Here is an 18,680-nt window from a genome sequence, read left to right on the forward strand (position 1 = left end):
ATTTATTGAATATAATCACCATTTACATCCAATGTACAAGTTGTGTGACATCACACTCAGGATATCACTGTTATTAAGACACACATTTTATGATATATATATATAAAAAAAAAAAAGCTTTTTCAGTACATATTTCCCCCATGTTGCACTGCTTCTGGAGAAAATAAATAAGCAGAATCCATCTTTAATAAACAACACAGTGTCACCATAACACATCCCCTACAGCTTCAGTTCTAGCCTCTGACTAAAATCAGTTCCTGTTTGTTATCGCTCAGGTGACAGATAGAAGACTTTGTTGACTTCACTAATGGAAACGTCTTTCAGTCTGGGTATTCCCCCCTTGTGGCATTCTGTTGTCTTCTGGCCTTGAGCGTATACATCTGTGACAGAAAGGAAATATTAAAGGGCGTTAGGATCAGGAAGTTCAGAACTCTATGAGAAAATATTTATGTTAGGAGGCCTGATGTCAGATAACCTGTATCATATATTTATATTACATTATATTATACGGAACATGAGATGTACAGTTTTGAAAATACTTCCATTGTCATTCAGAAATTAAAGATAATTGTTAATGTTCTTCCCGTTACTTGTAGCAGAAGTCATATTAGTTCTAATTACTGTATGGTGAGGGCTGGTAGTTTTGCCACACATGTGCATTGTCACCGTAGACTGTAAAGAAGCAGTGGACATAGTCAGTGTTTTTGCGACCAGAATTGACGTGAGAGGGAGTTAAATACAGCTGAATACAACCAAAATGTAATATTGGACAATGCCTGAGTCGTGCCCCCATTTCAAACCGTTGGAGTCAATGAGTCATCTTTGACTTCACTTCTCAGAACCGGAGGTTACCACCAAATTGTCACATAACCAGTAGGTCGCAGTCGGCCCAAGGCAGTGACCTCACCTGTGAAGTTGTCCACGGAGTCCAGTGGAGCCGTGTTGTTCATATTCACCCCGAACAGCAACACCGCAATGATCACTATTGCAACCAGAAGATAGATCGGCACAGCGAGGGCCCAATATCTACACAAGAAAGAAAAACCAGTTCACGTAACAGATCGTAAACCTTCTACATGTATTTCCAGAGGCATTCGACAGTCAAGAGAGGGGACGCCTTACTGGATAACTACTTTACGATCATGGTTTTACTTACTTTTGAGGCCAGTAAGTGAGGCCTATGGAATGAAGCCATTCCTCTGGTATGAATGCCCACAGGCAATACAGAACTGTGGAGACATGAAAGGAAAGTGGACGTCACATTGCAGGCACGGTTGAAGGGTTTTTTTTTTCACCCTGTTTGACAATAAACGATTGGAACTCTATAAACAAACTATTCAATTCCCTTAATGTCTCTGCTGTATTTGAATATCGGAAAAAACAAATTACTTACAGAAGCCAAACTGTGAGCCAAGAAAAAGGACAAAGCCATAAATGGCTCTCTCAGGCAGAGGAGAGGGAGACTTCACCACCATGATCTGAAACCATGACAAAAACACACCTATAAATACGTACACGTTTAGTCGATGTCACAGATTAACGCAAGAAGCAGCTGAGAAGACGTGCCTCTCAAAAATTACCAGATATGTTCTTTTCAAAGCTGCTAAACTCGGCTTTCTTTCTTTTACAAGAAGAAAATCCCATCCGGATTCTTTACTCCGACACTTCCTCACTGTCAAACAGCGTCGACCAATTACGTTGCCTGCATTTGGTCCCACGCGATATTTGGTCCGATGTGAAACGTTTAGCACGACACGAATTTCCCCATTTGGAATGAGAAGCAAAAATAAACAGAAAAACATACATATTTCGACACATATTAACACATTACATATATTGGAATACATTTTGGTATAATGACTGCCCCTTTTTCGTTGGGTTGTTTCGCTCAGCGACTTACGTTCACGGTTTCTTGTTTTACCGGACCCTTTAGGCCGACGCACATCTGGGATATACACATTTCAGCATGGTTTTGGAGCAGCTGAGTTATGCTACCGAGCTGTTTTGTCCGTCAAGGAAAACACCCGAACAGTAACTGTGCGTCGGTGCGACTACGAGGTAAACTCAATCCGGGGAAAGGTGTCGGTGAGGCGGCGGTGACCGTTACTTTTGAACGTTACCTGGTAACCAAATGACGGAGCTCTGACGGCCCAGCGTGGCTGAGGACGGCTAACAGACTTTCCACGCTTTTCACCAAATAATACAAAATATTTCACCGGAAGTGGCCACCATGTCAAAGGTGAAGGCAAAGAAAGAAGTCACAGCTAAGACACAACAAACCAAATCCACAGAGAAGAAATGCACCGTGAAAGAGAAAAGGAAAGAGTGGATCTCGCAGAAGTTCCGAAAGCTAAAGCCACCACCCAAGAAACAAGAAGAAACAGCTAAAGTTCAGCAACCGGCACCTCCAAAAGATGGCATGCAGTTCTCTGCCAACTGGAAGATATTACAAGAGGTTTGTCATTGAATGCGTTCACCTGTCTCTAACTCATTTATGTCACATTTAGCTGTACTAAATGAGTACTTTCCTCTGCAAATCTATCTCCACAGATGTTAAAGGCCAGTAAACCGGAGGAGAAGCCTTCTCTGCCTGCGAAACCAAAGCCTCCGAATGGTGCTCTGCAAAACCGGCGTGCAAAAGAAAATCCTTCTAAAAACATTTCCAAGAACGATGTCTCTCCCGGGAAGACGGACACAGTGAAAAAAGTGAAGCAGACGCCTGTTCCTAACAGTGTCGCCCCCAACAAGTCTCAGGTGAACTCGAAGGTCTCGACAAAGCAGTCTGCGGCTCCGAAAAGGAAAAAAGACGGCGGGAAATCTGACAGCGAGAAAGCAGCCAAGAAAAAGAAGGTTGTGGTTGAAGAGACGAAGCCTACAGAGTAAGTGTACATTACCAAGTTTTGCTAATGCCCAGGTCAAGAAGATATGTGGCTGCTAACTCCATTTTTTCCTGTGCCACCTCAGGGAGGACATTTGGTTCGATGATGTAGACCCTGACGACATCGAGGCAACGGTGGGGGCAGAGGCAGCGGACATCATGAGGAAGAGGCAGGGCATTCGTCAAAACAAGGACACAGAGAGCGCCCTGGTCAAGGAGAAAGGCTTTGAAGGGTGAGTGACGAGAAGGCGGCGTTCGTATGAAGCCACAGAGACGTGCTTCAGAAGAGTTTGTGTCATACTGGTAAAAGTGTAGTGACCGTAAAGTAACTGAAACGGCTTATCATACTGGTTTAGATTGTTGAAAGTGTGTTTTCTACCTTCCAGACAACCAAACATAATTTAAATGAACATAAAATCATCTAAAAAAAGTTACAAAAGGACCATTATTGTTTTCCTAATGATTGTATTTGCATTTGTTTGTGTTTCCTTTCTGTAAATGTGACTTATGAATGTAAATGTAGTGAAGACTGTCCTGTCTTATCACCTTGTTTGCCCTTCATCCACCACTAGCCTCACCAGAGCTGTGGCCATCGATTGCGAGATGGTGGGAGTCGGTCCTGATGGAGAGGACAGCATCTTGGCTCGCGTGTCCCTCGTGAACCACTTCGGGAAATGCATCTATGACAAATACGTGAAACCCACCGAGAGGGTAACCGACTACAGGACGGCTGTCAGCGGCATTCGACCGGAGGACATTAAAGACGGTGAGTAATGCACAATAAAAAAAACATGTGGAAAAACAAACAAGTTATCAAACAAACGGTTACACCATCGTAAATGATTCATGTTTGCCTCGCTGCAGGAGAGGATTTACAGACTGTGCAGAGGGAGGTTGCTGAGATCCTGCAAGGCAGAATAGTGGTTGGGCATGCCATACATAATGACCTAAAGGTAGGCTGGATGTCAAATCTGAGAGGCATCTCGGATCATTTAAAAAATAAATGTGAACCATTCTCAAACTGCCGTTTCAGATTTTACTCTTGGATCATCCCAAAAAGAAAATCCGGGACACTCAGAAGTACAAACCTTTTAAGAAGGCTGCAAAGGCATGTATAGTGCTTTTTAAGGTTGACATATCATGTGCATGTGACCCCAATGCTTAGTATCAGTGTCTTATATAATGTTATAATTTCTCTTTTTTTATCTTTTAGAGCGGTCGACCTGCGCTGAGAGTCCTCTGTCGACAAATACTCAATGTTAAGGTCCAACAGGGTGAACATTCATCCGTAAGTTATCAACACACAACTCTCACTTCCATGCATAACAATGTGCTTGAATGTTCTTTTTTCTCACATGAATTAATACATTGATTTAGAAAACGCAAAATTGCGGAGAATAGCTATTAAAATGAAGTCTTGGACTGATCTGTCCCGCCCTCCTTCCACCGTCTGATAGGTCCAAGACGCGCAGGCCACGATGAGGCTGTACACGATGGTGAAAAAACAGTGGGAGGCAGAGATTAAAGCCAGTCATAACAACAAAGACTCAGCCAAGAAGAGTGTGAGGAATCCCAAGTATTCCAAGAACAAGAGCACCAATCCCAAGAGATTATGAATTCAAAACCAATCTGCAAAAGGACAGATCTTCTCCTGGATCAGAGCAGCCCTGACTGAAACAATCAGAGGTTTGAAAATATGTCCATGAAACGTGTTTTTAACAGGTTGGCTTCTCAGACGGGACATTCCAGGATGTGAAGGGCTTCCACGAAGCCAGGAGTGTTCTGATTCAGCATCCCAGCCTGCGATTCGCACCGAGTTAGACGATCACAGAGCTTCTATTTTGCTTCTACCTTTTGTTTTATTACCATCATTTGCAAACGCGTTATGTCCTGCAGCCGGAGGCCGGTGTTTAAATCATCCATGTCATCTCCTGACTGCTCGTGACAACACAACGGTTTGTCCACGAGCACACAAGCTGTTATTTTTGTATAATGGTTCCAGAGTTTGTTCTCTCATGATTTGCTTCGACGTTATGTAATCCCTGGTTGCCTTAAATGTTTTAAAAATTATGAATAAAACATGAGAGAAATGCTTTCTATGTAGCTATATTGCAATGATTGTTTATGAAACTCCTCCCCTTTGATACAGTTCTTGTCAATGATAGAAGGGAACATATCCAAGTCCAGTCTTGAGGGTTGAGTAATGAAAATCTGCTCCTTGGATTTTTTTTTAACCTACAACTAGATAGAAATGTAGACTATTTTGGCTTGTCTTCACATAGCTGTGCTACTCTTCTTTTTTTCCTTCAGCTTCACAATGCCTTAGACCTGACTCATGTGACTGGTCTTATTAGATCAGTGCCTCTCATAGCTGCGCCGTCTTCTGTGGAGTGAAAGATGAAGGCTGCTTGCATGTCTGCAGTATGTCACTGTGATTTGCTGCTGATGGTTGATGGAGAATGTGCCCTTCTCATAGTGGAACCGAAACCTTGGGTCAGAGGAGTTCGGCATCTAAATTATTACGGAGCCTTGAAACGTGGATGAAAAGCTACTTTTTAAAAATCTCTGACAAACACCGGGATGGCGACGGATACTCTTCAGCTTTAGAAGGTCTTTCCTGCTATAAAATACTGTTGCATCTTTACAGATTTATGGTTTATGTGGTCGCCGTTGGTCTCAGAAGCAAACATTGCCAGCTCAGGTTGTTTGAATTGATTTTTAACATCATTATATTATCATAAAGAATCTTAATGATGCCGTCAAACATTAGAATCAAACTCAACCATGCTGGAATTCTTTTCTCCAGTCATGCATGGTGAATGCCGTCATGGCTCATTGCACGAGGGAGTTTCGGTTCCCTGGGCGTCCGATTTGCTGCTCAGAGGCTGGTCAAAAGAGTGTCCTGCATTGTTGAAGGTGGTCTGCAGGCTCTAAATTAGGCTCCATTATTTTGGTAAAGCTGTGTTATGATTGTGGTGGGAGTGGAGATGACTGGATTTGCCCCTCTGTATGGCAACAAACGTAGTGGCTCCATCTAGTGGTTAAACACTTAAAAGCGAGAGGAAAAGTCAGAAGAAGAAGATGAGAATTTGATAGATTATAGGAAATGTAATAATCATTGATTACGTATTGCTGGAGTTGACAGTTATTATTTTTGATTTTTTTTCTACGGAATTAGGAATCTCACCAAAACGTTTGGACATTTATTTTGAAGAGAACACACTGCTGGTGCTCTCTAGGGATTAATCACTCATTCGTTAACGACTGCAAAAATACAGTTACGGTTCAACATTTGATACAGAGATGAATTATGAGAACTATTTCCAGACAATCTGGATACATCTCACAGTTCTCAATCACACACACGACCTTTAGAAAAAATGAGGCATTACTCAAGAGATCTTTAAAAAAAACATGATTTTATTGTAAAGACATTTGCGTTCTCAGAAACAGTATGGATAATTAAGCTTTAAGTGAGCTCAGAACACCATTCCATGGCAATACCCTTTCCTCAGTGCAGGTCTGTATGTTTTAATTATATGTGATGAAAAACATGTACAGTTGTGTGTCCAAATTTAAACATCCTGTCTAACCAATTTGTCTGTTATACACAGTGGGATGTACTGTACATTTAAATCTATGGTCCGACTAATGTTTTGGTTACATTTTTGTTTAAATACATTATTTGACTTTGAATACAGTAATACTGCTCGACAGCATCTCTTTACAGAAGCTTTCTGGAACGCTCCTTATAACTGCAGTGCTGAAAATAACTTGGTAAAACACTTGTGATGGGTTTGGAGGCCTTACTGCTGTTGCTAACGTTGCACTTGATTCATAATTAAATAAGATGTATCTTACGGTCTCCCGTTCTCCTGCACGATGTCTCAGAAGCGATTAGAATCAGTATTAAACAGAAAACCACCAGCTTGTTCTTGTACTAAAACCTAGTTTAGCAAACCGCTTCCACTTGACTGCAAAACATGTTACAGACCTGAAGACCACTTTTTTCATTCCTCAGCACTATAAGTGATGGACAGCATCAATAGAGATTATTGAACCACTGGTTAATAGTCTTCAATTAGTCTTCCTCAAGGCCAGCAGTCCTTTCTGTTTACCCGACAATACAACCTGTGCAACTCTATTGAACATGATGGATTAACTGTGAATGCTGTTCATGGTAGTGGCTGTGTTGTTCCTTGTCGGTCTGTTTCATTTGATTTACATGTGATTTTAATAATGGTGAAGCAAGAGGCCGAGAACATCCTCACAGATCTGCTTTCTCTCCGTCACTGAAGGGAATCTTCTCTTGACCACACACTGTCTCCTCAGGTCTGCTGCCCACTACGTCTTCATGCATGAGCGGCCGTCCAACACTGTGGATGTGTAGCGCTCACTCTCGGGACGAACAGAGTCCAACATTCAGTATTTATGCAGGTTGATGAAGGAACACTGTGAGGTGCTTTCTGTAGATTACCTCCTGCTGCATGTGTTCTGGACCTGGTGATGCAGCGAATGAGTGTTTAATTACTAGTTAATGCTAACTAGCTAATGCTATGTTAAAGGCCCCTTGATGGTAAATTCTAATGCCTTTATTGATTTCCTGATTTCAGCGCTGCTAGCATGGCTGTAGACCCACAGTGTTATTATTAGGCTAACTTTAACATCCATCCATCCATTGTCTACCGCTTATCCTGTATTCAGGGTCGCGGGGGGGCTGGAGCCGATCCCAGCCGTCACCGGGCGAAGGCAGGGCACACCCTGGACAGGACGCCAGTCTATCACAGGGCTGACATGTAGAGACAAACAACCATTCACGCTCACATTCACACCTATGGGCAATTTAGAGTCACCAATGAACCTATCCCCGCTAACTTTAACATATGGAATTTTAATATTATCCTGTATAAAAGGCCTCTGGCTGCTTGAATTATCTAAAAATGACTGAGTTCACCACTTGTATAAATCGTATGTTTGACCGAGCCTAAATACTCAACCAGCTTTACAAGAACTGATATACTTTGGTAATTCCAAACGGATGTAGCTCATGTGACTTACAGCTCTTACTCCTGGACTCCTTAGCTGGACATGCAGCTACTGTGGGGACAAGAAACAACAACAACAACAACAACAACAACAATGGACAACTGAGGAAAAGGTCTTCCCAAACAGGTCAGTGATGATACACAGATATACAGCTATCACACTCAGCAAGGTGAGAACATTTAATGCTATCAGCTGCAATCCAGAATAGCTGCTGATCCCAGTCTGACTTGTCTTCTCAATGAAGTGCATCTATTTGTGCACGTATTTAACATAATACATAAAATTGTCTCATTTTCTGCATTTTTTTTATTTTGAATGAACAACATGCTCCAGCTGACACAATTACCATTAAAGCAGTGCCTGGCAGTTGATCTGAATGTTGCTTATATTCCCCTCAACAGCACTTTTGCAATTTTGTTTGTGTTTGCACTAACTCTAAATGCACTTAAAAAAAAAACCCTCACATTTCTCCAACGCATCCTGTTTTCTCTGTCTGCACTTTGCTCTTACAAGAACATTTTGTGGTCAAAGGAAAATGCTACAGGCACCTCAGCAATGGCCTTTTGCCCTTTTACTACTGCTGTAATTTTTATGAGGCCGCCTTGCACTCGAACCTGGGTTTCCTGTCGATAAGTGCATCAGCAACGTTGCCGATCATTGTACTTCCAGTGGCGTACGGCTCAGACCTATACGGACCTCCTGTAAAAAAAACTGTCGGTTTTGGGCATTTTCATTGAAATAGTGACATTTAAAAAAAAAAAGATCCCTTAAAGGTGCTATTGACAACATTTATAACATCCAGCCACTAGATGTCGCACTCGGACTCCCTCCCTTCCATTGGATTCACTTCACAACACAGCTGTTGATTGAAGTGCATGCGCCCTCAATGGGTTGCCAGCTTTTTGGGACTAGTACCGAAATGCCACCCCCTTATCGTCAAACTCAGCCATTTTTCCATTTTTTTTTTTACACTAACTGGCAACCCCAAAGACTCTTGACCCCTGACGATGCAGAGATACCATGTGATACTAAACATCGTTTTTCTATTGGCTCACAAGCCTTGCTATAGAAGCCGCAGCCACACGTCACACATCTACAGAGGTAAACAAAACATTCATTTTGAACCCGTCACATTTAAAAAAAAATGATTAATTCACATTTTTTTTTCACAAGAAGTGATATTTTTGATTCTGCATTTCAAATATACATTTAGATAAAAATGTTATCAATATGACCTTTTTAATGTGTTGAATGGTGCGCATCAGAGCAAAGCCTCTTCTTCCTTAATATGATGAGCTACTCCACACTCCCATATAACCCACCTGCTCCTCTGCAACCACATGACTGCTGATGTCAGCCACTCAGGGCTGGGAACCTGTAGACAAAATGGTGCGTCCGTCCAGCAGAGTGAGCGTGTGTGGGCTCTGTTAGTGGGGAAGGAGGGGAGGGGGGACACACAACCAATTAAACAGATGACAAAAAAAACAACAACAACAACACAGCCTTTTCTGTTCTAGCTATATATAGTGTGTGTATTTTTATACCGTATGTATTTATGAAGTTCAGCAGCCATATGAGAAATTAGCCTCTGTATTCACCGGGGTCCTCCCACCCTTCTGTCTTGTTCTCTAATCCGCCCACATGTATCGTCTGAGGAGGGGAGAGAGAGAGAAAAAAAAAGCAGTGCAGAAGGTGACGCTCCTCCGAAGGAACAGAGAGCGGCACAGAGAGGGAAAGGCAAAGAGAGGTGTCTACAGGCTGCATCTCCATTGAAACATTTGCCAGGGGGAGACAGAGGAAGAGCTGAATGGTAGCTACACCCTGCGCCTGGAAGCGTAGAGACACTGTAACAAAGGCTGGCAATTTCTTTCTTTTTTTATTTCTTTTTTTTTTGGTGTGGCAATAACAAAGAGGTGGGAGAAGGGGGCTCTGAAATCGAGGGAAATAGAAAAAAAAAAGAAAAAAAGGGCAGTTTTCAGGGGGGACTTCTGCTTCATTTCATCCGAAAGACTCATCCCTTTGCCATCATCAGCATGACCATAAGCTATAGCCTAAGTAACAGTCGGCAATAACGGCGATTGTCAGCAACAGACGCGCGCAATCCTATTTCTATTTATTATAATCGGCGGAGAGAAAGAGAGAGAGAGAGAGAGAGAAAAAACAACAAAACAGATGAACTGAATGCCTGCGAGAGACTGGATACTCTCTGAAATCATAAGAAAGAGCGATCTCACAAAGAAAAAACTACATTGTGATTGATCTTTTAAGCTTGATGTGCGCGTTTCTGCACGCACAAGAAACGAACCAGAACCGAAAGCAAGTGAGTATTAAACCGTGTCTGTGTATATGTCTGTATCGGTGGCTTTATCCTGCGTTTATCCGTCTAATATCAGGGCATTTATTGGGCCGCTCTAAAAGGGGAAAACAGCGTCTAGCCTACATTCAACAAGTATCGTTATATCCACAATAGCTGCGATTTCTGTTTCGGGGCTTGTGTTTGTGTTTTGATCGATAACCCGAGGACGCAGAATGTGGGGATACGTGTTCAAATTGGACTCACGAACCTCTTTTCTGTGTTTTTATTATTATTTGCTGCTGTGAGACAAAGAGAGCTGCACTTTTTCACAGTCAGAGTTGATTCATCCACTGAGATGACGCTTAGAAATGTCATTTTTTTGTATTATAAATCCCGACATTGCTCCTTGCACAAATGGTGGGTGTTTCCCCATCTACACCACTAGATCACAGCAGTTTCATGCCTGTGACGGGAGTGTGTGTGTGCGCGCGCGCGCCTGTGAGTGTGCGCGCGTGTGCATTCCTCTCGGCATCAATGTGTGTCTGTCTGCACGAGCAACTGTTTCCATGTGTGTGCTGCTTTTTGCATCTGGGTGCATGCATTTGTTTTACTCGCATGTGCCTTCACTGTGTGTGTGTGTGTGTGTGTGTGTGTGTGTGTGTGTGTGTGTGTGTGTGTGTGTGTGTGTGTGTGTGTGTGTGTGTGTGTGTGTGTGTGTGTGTGCGTGTGTGTGTGTGTGTGTGCAGCTTGGCAGCACTGTAAGTGTCAAGGCCTGAAATGGAGGTTTGATAAAGGAACCATAGGACACACATGCACACACACACACACACACACACACACACGCACACGAGAGGGGCAGGAGGTGTGAGGAAGACATGAGCATTGGAGCAGAACCACAGGAAGGACACAGCGTCACTGACATCCAGGAAGTCTATGGGGGCAGTTAAATGTCTAGACGTGGTCTTCTTCCTAACCCCCCCCCCCCCCCCATATCACCATTCCACTGCATTACACACACCATGTCTGTAGTTTCATAACGCCTCTTCTTCCTTCACTTTCCAGCGCATGCCTCCCATTTTCTGCCAACTGGCTCCAGCATGCTCTTCCCCTGATGGGAACCCTCTTCTTCCTCCATTTGCTCTCCGCCTGCTCATCCCCCCCGCCCCCACCCCCCCTTCTCAATCCTGCATTATGAATCTACAGCTGGCGCTATTTTTAGATTTGAGGGTAACCCAGAAAACACCCTTTCGATTTTAGCAAAAAGAAGAAGAAGAAAAAAAAAAAAAACGCCTCCCCATCGGAGACAGTGGCATGCCGTCGGTGGATGTGATTGGTGGAGTAGTGATGGGGCTCGAAAGGAGGGCGCTGCTGTTTAAGCAACGGGAGGGAATGAATCTATTTTGAGGTTGTGATTGAATTACGCGTCTGTCGTGTCCTGGGTTTGTTGTGTCTTCTTGCCTTTGACCCTTCCTCTCTCCTTGATGGTTTCTCCCTCGTCTCCCATCTTCTCACCAGCTTCAGAGAACTTCCCCTCCCTCCTTTAATTCATTCACCTGCTCGAGCCGATTTCCCCATTTTGGACCATTTTGTGTTTTAAATCTTTGACCTTGAGCATCACCTCCAAGCCCGCCCGCCTCCTTTGTTCTTCCCGTCCTCTCGTTTTTTTTGTTTCTTCACATTCCAAAGCCAACTTCTCCCCCTCGTGTGGAGAGTCTAATCCGGGACTCCTCCTCTCCGTCTAATCGCCGACTAGTCCACAGGTTCGGGAGTCAGTGCAGTAATACTTCTTCCATCATCCCGTTGGCCTGTCTGTTCCTGTGAACCGCATCGCTGCGCTGCTGGATCATTACGGCCCTAATCATGTAGTAAGGGCAGCATCATTAATTAGCAGCAGACGAGTTTAAATGACCTCAGAGAGAGGCGGGAGGTGTGGAGGTTAAAACTATTTGCTCCTGATGCAAATTCTCTAAGAACCATATCTTAAATGCTGAGGGATAGCTCAGATACATCCAGGTCCCAAAATAGCTTCCCTTTCCCGACATAACACACTATCCCATTGCTCTTTTTTTTTTCTTTTTTTTTTGCCTGTACTCGGTGCAGTTTGAGGATTTTTTTCTGACCTCTCCTCCACCAATCACTGCTCCTTGAAGGAGGCTGTATTACCTCCACAACTGCCTTCCCTCCTGCCTCCTTCTGTCACTGGTGAAGTCTCACCCAGTGGGCATATCTATCCAAAAAAGCATGTTTCCTCCTGTGAGCAGGAAGGTTTTCATCATGGACACTGAGCTTTCAGAGATCTAGCAGGCCTCATTTCTGTTGGTCTATTCCTGAAAATGTCCTTATGTATTAATCATCCCCAGCCAGCTAAAAGGAGCAAACAAGGAGCGTGTGATTCTTTATTCTCATAAAAATCTACCTGGAGAGGATCAAGGCAAGAGCTCTTGGGGGGGGGGGGGGGGGGGGGGGTGCTGCAGTGTGTGTGGATTGGTCAGTCCCCGGGGCTCTCCACGCTGGTGTTGTGAAGTACAGGAGCTGCCAATTTCCTTTCTGCTTGCTTAATTGATTGGCTATTTAATTCATGTTCTGGGAATTGTCCACTGGTGCGATTTATTATGATGAGAAATGCCCTTTCCTCCCCTGTGTACATTGGCTGTCTCAGAGCTACTGGGTCATTGTGTGGCCGTGTTCTGTTATTCCTCTGCATACCAAATGTTTTTTTATCCATTCATGGTATTCATCTCATTTTCATTCTTATTCATTCAGTTCACAATTCCTCTTCACCATCCTCACGCATGCACACATCTTATCTTGCTGCTTCTCTCCTGCCTGAATGCCAGTTACACCAGGAGGTGCAATGACAATTTGAGGGAGGGGAGGGAGGGGGGGGTGCACTGTGTGGTGTGACACCGCACTAAAAGGGGAGGTGACCGCAGTGCTTTCACCGCGCTGCAGTGCCTCCCTTTCTCCTGCTGGGGTCTCCTCGACACTGGGGAGTGAGAGGAGAAGGGAAGGAGAGGGAGACAAGGTGGAGATGAGGGGGGGGGGGGAGAGGAGAGGAGGGAGGTGATATGGGTGGAACAGCGGGAAGCCTTGTGGTTACATCCTTTGATGAGGTAGCGGGTGGGAAAGAAATGGCTGCGTGCCAGAAACACATACGTAATTCTTCCCCCTCTCCCCCCCCCCCTCCTCTCTCTCTCTCTCTCTCTCTCTCTCTCTCTCTCTCTCTCTCTCTCTCACACACACACAAACACATACATCCCACACTTGCCTGCGAACCCTTTCCTCCCAGTGGTACGTTTGCCACTCGGCTCCGCTGTATGTCTGTTTAACATCCCTACCCTTGTTTTCCCTCCTCTCCTCCTCTCCCAATGCACTGTTTCCACTCCTCTTATTAGTATTGCAGACCATTTCTCACCTCGCCCCTCCTCCTGCACCTTTACAGCCATTCAGGTGCGATCCTGAGTCACCGCAAGGTCTTTTTTTTGTCCTCTCTGTCTCCCCCCCGCCTTTTTTCCCTCCCCTTTCATTTTCCACCCAGATTGCTCGTTCTCCTCTCTCTCGTACCCCCACACTCTCTCCTTTGCCGTCCAACATCCCTCCTTCTCCATCTCATCTCCCTGTCTCCCCACCCCTCTCCCCCTTCCCGCGATTGGTAAAGGTTTTTGCTTTTTCTGCCAACTGCTGGGTCTGTTCCGCATAGTCAGCACTCAAAATTCCTCCCTTGCCTTATCTCTCTCTCTCTCTCTCTCTCTCTCTCTCCCTGTCACTCTCTAGCGTGTGCTCTCCTCCCCTCCCCCCCAGTTCCTGCTGCTGGTACCTCACAGTCAATGCATCCCATAATCCCATGCTCCCTCCCCCTCTTGCTGCAGTGTTTCTGCTAATATATATTAGCGTCATTGCAGCCATCGTGCACAAGCCGTGTGCACCTTCTTCCTCTCGCGCAGCCCGATTCCCCCCCCCGTCTATCCGTCCACTGCAGAAATCATCTCCTCTCCCTGGAGGTTCAGAATGATTAAACCTCATTTCGCCCTCTAAATGCTTTTCTTAGCCTGTCTGTTGCAGCCAGGTGAGCAAGTGTGTGCATCTCCCTCCCCTCCCCTCTCCCCTCCTTTTCGCTATCTTTCCCCTTGTGTGTGTGCCGTGGTGAGGCAGGAGTAGCAGGGTGGCGCAGGACATGGTGGCCATGGCAGGAAATGCTGCAGGAGAGAGAAAGAGAGGAGGTGGTGGAGATTGTTCCTCCTCTCTGCCCCCCTCCTCTTCTCCCTCAGTTATTAGCCTCTTCCTCATGCCCCCCCCCCTTTTCTGCCTTCCTTGTCATCTCTATGTATTTAAATCTCCACTGGAGTTTACTTTATTCCTCCATTTCGCTGTTCACCTTCTTAAGCTTCTAACCTCCATACCTCTCCTCCTCATGCACCCCCCCACCCTTCTGCTTTCCCCCTCTGTCTTTTTTTCTGTGATGAAAGTGCTGAGGCTGGCTCTTAAAGAGATCTGCTCCCCCATTTTATGCTGAAACCCTCAAACGTCGGCTTTTCCCCTGAAATCTAACTACGGAGCATCAAACTCTTTCACTCAAAAGTTAAAATCAATGTAATTAGTTTTAAGGAGAACCCCTCTCTCCAAAATAACCTCCAAATTTGTTTTTAAATGCATGATAGTATCCTTGAGTACATTTTAAAAAATCAATAAGATCACCACACATGACTCGGAGGAAACAAAAAGGCATTTAACCACAGTTACAGACTTGTGGCTGTCCGTGTATAAAATATTCAGCAGGGCACTAATAAACTACGGCTGCCTATGAAGTAGAAGTAAGGGGTGCGGAGGAGTTAAAAGTGAAGCCAAACAAAAAAGAAAGTCATCCAAGGGATAAAAGTTCCACAGTGAGATCACAGAAGCTTCTTCTGGAAAGTTTAGCATCCCGTTGGAGGAGAGTTTGTCCCAGAGAGAGTGCGCCGCTGTCCATGGTGCTGAAATATAATCATCCCACACCAGCGGTTTCCCTGCTGGAAAGCTCCACAGCACAGAGATGTTTTTACACTCTGCCGGCCTCACTTCACTTCCTAATGGTTCAGTTTTCATTTCTCTCGTTTCTAGCAGAGGATGCAGGCTAATCTAATTGTGCAGAATGGTGCAGTGCAACTCTGAAACTCATGAGTGCAGGATTTTTTATTTATTTATTTTTTTTTTTTGGTGAAGCAAGCAGATTTTATTCCCCTGCAGCAAACACTGCAGATACTTTGGATATTTGAGCAAAATGTAGAAATGCAAGGCTTAAGCTTCGGGATTTTTCAGCACATACAATACATCCATTTCTACATTTTGTCATCTGAACACAGAACTAAATCTCTGCGCATGAATATTTCCAAACTCTGACTGAACACCCATGCAAAAGCCTTGGTCTTAGTCGATCTTACCTGCGTGGTGTTAAGTCCAGGATCTTCAATAAAAACAAAAATAAATAAATACAAAAATAACAAAAATATCTGAAAAAGCAAATGCACTTTTTCTTAATATAAGATCTGAAGAGAACGGCAAACTTTCCCATAAACAAAAAGTTATTTCTTTAGATGAAAAAAAAGTGCAGTGCAGTGATCAAAACAACGGAGTCACCACTAATGACAAGTAAGAATGAAAGGCAGTGTCCTGCATGACAGCAAGCAAAAGTATGAAGGGTAGAGAGGAGGAGAGAGTTGAGCCAAAGTGAAGGAAGCTTACTTCGGGAAAGGGAACAGAATGGGACAGCAGGATGTGTGAGGCTGAATGGGAGAAAGATGCATTGCAGTGAGGAAAAAAAAGACAGAACGACACTGGATGAGAGGAAGAGCGTGGTGTGAGAGGAGGAAGAGGAGGAAGAAATGAAGCCTTGATTCTCCTCCTTCAATGAAATGGGATTCCTTTATGCGGAATATGAGAGCGAGCGAGGGAGAGAAAGTGAGGGAGAGAGAGAGAGAGAGTAGTAGGAGGAAGAGAGGGAGGGCCAGTGAGAGCGAGCGGGAGAGGAGGGGGGAGGAGGAATGTGGTGCATTTCTTTGAATAGAGAGAAGAAAAAAAAGGTTAACAACAGAGATGTGGCGCGTGTATGGGCTTACTTGCTGTGAACGCGTGTCTTTGCTCCCCGATGGCAACACAGCTTGAGAGAGAGAGACAGAGAGAGGCAGAGAGAGAGAGCAAATAACTGGCGTTTACTGCAGCAGAATCCATTCACTTTTATAGTGCACTCTCCCTTTCAGTGCTCTTCCTCCTCCCCTCCTGCACTCTCTCCTCAACCCCCTTCCCCCATTAATAAGGGAGAGACAATATTACACCAGCTCGTCACTGAGTGTGCTGCTGTGTTCACTTTCTTTCTTTGCGTCCTCCTCGGGTCCTTGTCTGAGCCTGCCCTTGTTTTCCTGATTGTCCTGTCCTTTTCGATCCCTCCGTTAAAAATCAGATTTATGGCTAACCCCCTCCTCCTCCTCATCCCTCCCCCTCTATACCCCCTTCTCTTCCCCGTTTCTATCTACATGTCTTGACACACACAGCAGCGCGTGGAAGAGGTGGCAGAGAAGCGGCATTGACATAATTGTGCATCGCATGGATCTCCGTGCCGTCGGAGGGGGCTGCAGCAGTGTGTGTAGCACGCAGGCTGATTGAGGAGATCTAACATTAGTACGGACACCACACACTTGGGAGGCAATTAACACACACACACACACACATGCTCACACACGGTGCTGCACCACCTTACGTCAGAGAGGCATTCTTGGGGAAAAGGGGGGTAAAAGAAGCAGGGAGATGGACCCCCAGTTTTTCCCTCACATCTTTCTGGGGCAAAGAAAGGGAGCAGGGCTGTCTAGGTGGGGAGGTGCTGGGGGGGTGATGAAGCCTCACGGTGGCCTGCAAAAAAAAAGGACACTGACAGGAGCGTCGACCAGATAAATTCAGAGAGGTTGTCAGTTTAAAGCACACAGTGATGGCGGGAATAGTTCAGCAGAGACACTGAGGTCTCTGCTGACTCATGAATGGGCTCACCTTGCTTTCATATGTTGCAACTAATAAGTTGAAGGCATCTTCCTGCTCCGGGATGCAGTGTTCAAAACAACTTTGCCACCTCCCACCTCCCCATCACTCCACCTGCACAAGGTCGTCTTGTGCCCTTCCATCATCCGGTTATCAAGTATCAAGTGAATAATTGCACATACCGCCACCACAGCCCCGTGATTCCTAATTTACATGGCAATGTTGATAATCCACATCTATTTCTCCCTTCTTGCTAAAATTTCTGCCCTTTTTTCTCTCTCTCTCTCCCCGCAGACTCCTCAGACTCCTCCCTCCTCCTCCTCCCTTCGGTTTCTCTCATCCTCTCCCTCCCCCCCCGGTCCTCTATGCTCAGTTCGGTGTGTGTCTCCTCTTTTAAAGGGCGCAAGGGTGGGAACAAGTCGTCCAACAAAGCATGTTACAGCGCAGACATGACTTGTCCGTCGGAAAGCGAGAAGATCGTGATAAACTGCGGGGGGGTGCGGCATGAGACCTACCGGAGCACCCTTAAGACGTTGCCCGGCACCCGCCTGTCGTGGCTCACCGAGCCGGACGCGTTCAGCAACTTCGACTACGACCCCAAATTAGACGAGTTCTTCTTCGACCGCCACCCGTCGGTGTTCTCCTTCATCCTCAACTACTACCGCACCGGGAAGTTGCACTGTCCCAACGATGTGTGCGGCCCCCTGTTCGAAGAGGAGCTGGCTTTCTGGGGGATCGACGAGACGGACGTGGAGGCGTGCTGCTGGATGAATTACAGACAGCATCGGGATGCGGAGGAGGCGCTGGACAGCTTCGAGAACCCGGAGCCGGACGCGCCGGACGACGAGCCGGCGCTGGGAGGCGCGGACGGGGACTTGAAAAGACTGTGCATGCAGGAGGACGCGAGGAAAGCGGGCTGGTGGAAAACCTGGCAACCCCGAATATGGGCGCTCTTTGAAGACCCGTATTCCTCCAAGTATGCCCGGGTGAGTTCCCCAAGTCTCTCCTGGAGGGACTGACTTGTTTACGTGTTTGCATATTAAGCCTCGCGATGTCTTACTGCATGATAAGTTCTTTCAAAACTTTAGTTTTTAAATGTTTTGCGCACATTATAAGTGAAACCAATCAGTCGTAATGAGCCGCAGGCGGTCTGTCGGCATGTGTGTCATCCCTGACAGGGAAGCTTGCATTAAATCGCAGGATATAGACTTGCTGATATTGAATAATTAATGCTGATAGCATAGCGGGGGAATGGGAAACTGCACGGCAGCTCTGTGTATTGGTAGCTGGGTACTAGTTGATCTAAAACCCGCGGTTTTTTTTTTTGTCAAACACATCACCTCCACGTCTCCTTTCTGATATATAGACGCGTTTCAGACGAGCTCGGTACCGTTTTTTTTTTATTGCTGTCATAATTCCCATCGCCGTATCCCTCTACTTGAGCAGCTTTAATACATA

At 45.3% G+C, this 18,680-nt stretch overlaps 2 protein-coding genes, 1 long non-coding RNA gene and 1 pseudogene across 4 annotated transcripts in view; 2 read left to right on the forward strand and 2 right to left on the reverse strand.

The window, feature by feature from the left end:
• Positions 1 to 21: 21 nt before the first annotated feature.
• On the reverse strand, positions 22 to 1,675 carry pigp (phosphatidylinositol glycan anchor biosynthesis, class P). Its single transcript, XM_084040661.1, has 5 exons — positions 1,581 to 1,675; positions 1,394 to 1,478; positions 1,157 to 1,229; positions 908 to 1,026; positions 22 to 380 (listed from the first exon to the last, which is right to left on the reverse strand). Exons 2-5 carry the CDS (start codon positions 1,473 to 1,475, stop codon positions 265 to 267), a joined length of 390 nt encoding a protein of 129 aa, XP_083896787.1. The 5' UTR covers positions 1,476 to 1,478; positions 1,581 to 1,675; the 3' UTR covers positions 22 to 264.
• Positions 1,676 to 1,932: 257 nt separating this feature from the next.
• rexo4 (REX4 homolog, 3'-5' exonuclease) lies at positions 1,933 to 4,937 on the forward strand. The gene is made up of 8 exons (XM_084040650.1): positions 1,933 to 2,455; positions 2,551 to 2,879; positions 2,965 to 3,111; positions 3,451 to 3,644; positions 3,743 to 3,831; positions 3,912 to 3,986; positions 4,092 to 4,166; positions 4,336 to 4,937. The coding sequence occupies exons 1-8, from the start codon at positions 2,231 to 2,233 to the stop codon at positions 4,492 to 4,494; spliced, it is 1,293 nt and encodes a 430-aa protein (XP_083896776.1). The 5' UTR covers positions 1,933 to 2,230; the 3' UTR covers positions 4,495 to 4,937.
• A 4,201-nt stretch (positions 4,938 to 9,138) lies between these two features.
• LOC311033331 lies at positions 9,139 to 15,862 on the reverse strand. Its single transcript, XR_014599259.1, has 3 exons — positions 15,638 to 15,862; positions 9,469 to 9,574; positions 9,139 to 9,348 (listed from the first exon to the last, which is right to left on the reverse strand). It is a non-coding gene; the product is annotated as an uncharacterized lncRNA (long non-coding RNA).
• The window catches only part of LOC311033312 (voltage-gated potassium channel KCNC1-like), a 35,276-nt pseudogene continuing 26,777 nt past the window's right edge, over positions 10,182 to 18,680 (forward strand). Inside the window, exons 1-2 of the transcript XR_014599389.1 lie at positions 10,182 to 10,244; positions 17,517 to 18,208. The product of XR_014599389.1 is annotated as a voltage-gated potassium channel KCNC1-like (transcript). The remainder of the gene's footprint in view (positions 10,245 to 17,516; positions 18,209 to 18,680) is intronic.

Source organism: Eutrigla gurnardus, assembly GCF_963514095.1.
Source record: "Eutrigla gurnardus genome assembly, chromosome: 22".
Classification (NCBI taxonomy): Eukaryota; Metazoa; Chordata; class Actinopteri; order Perciformes; family Triglidae; genus Eutrigla; species Eutrigla gurnardus.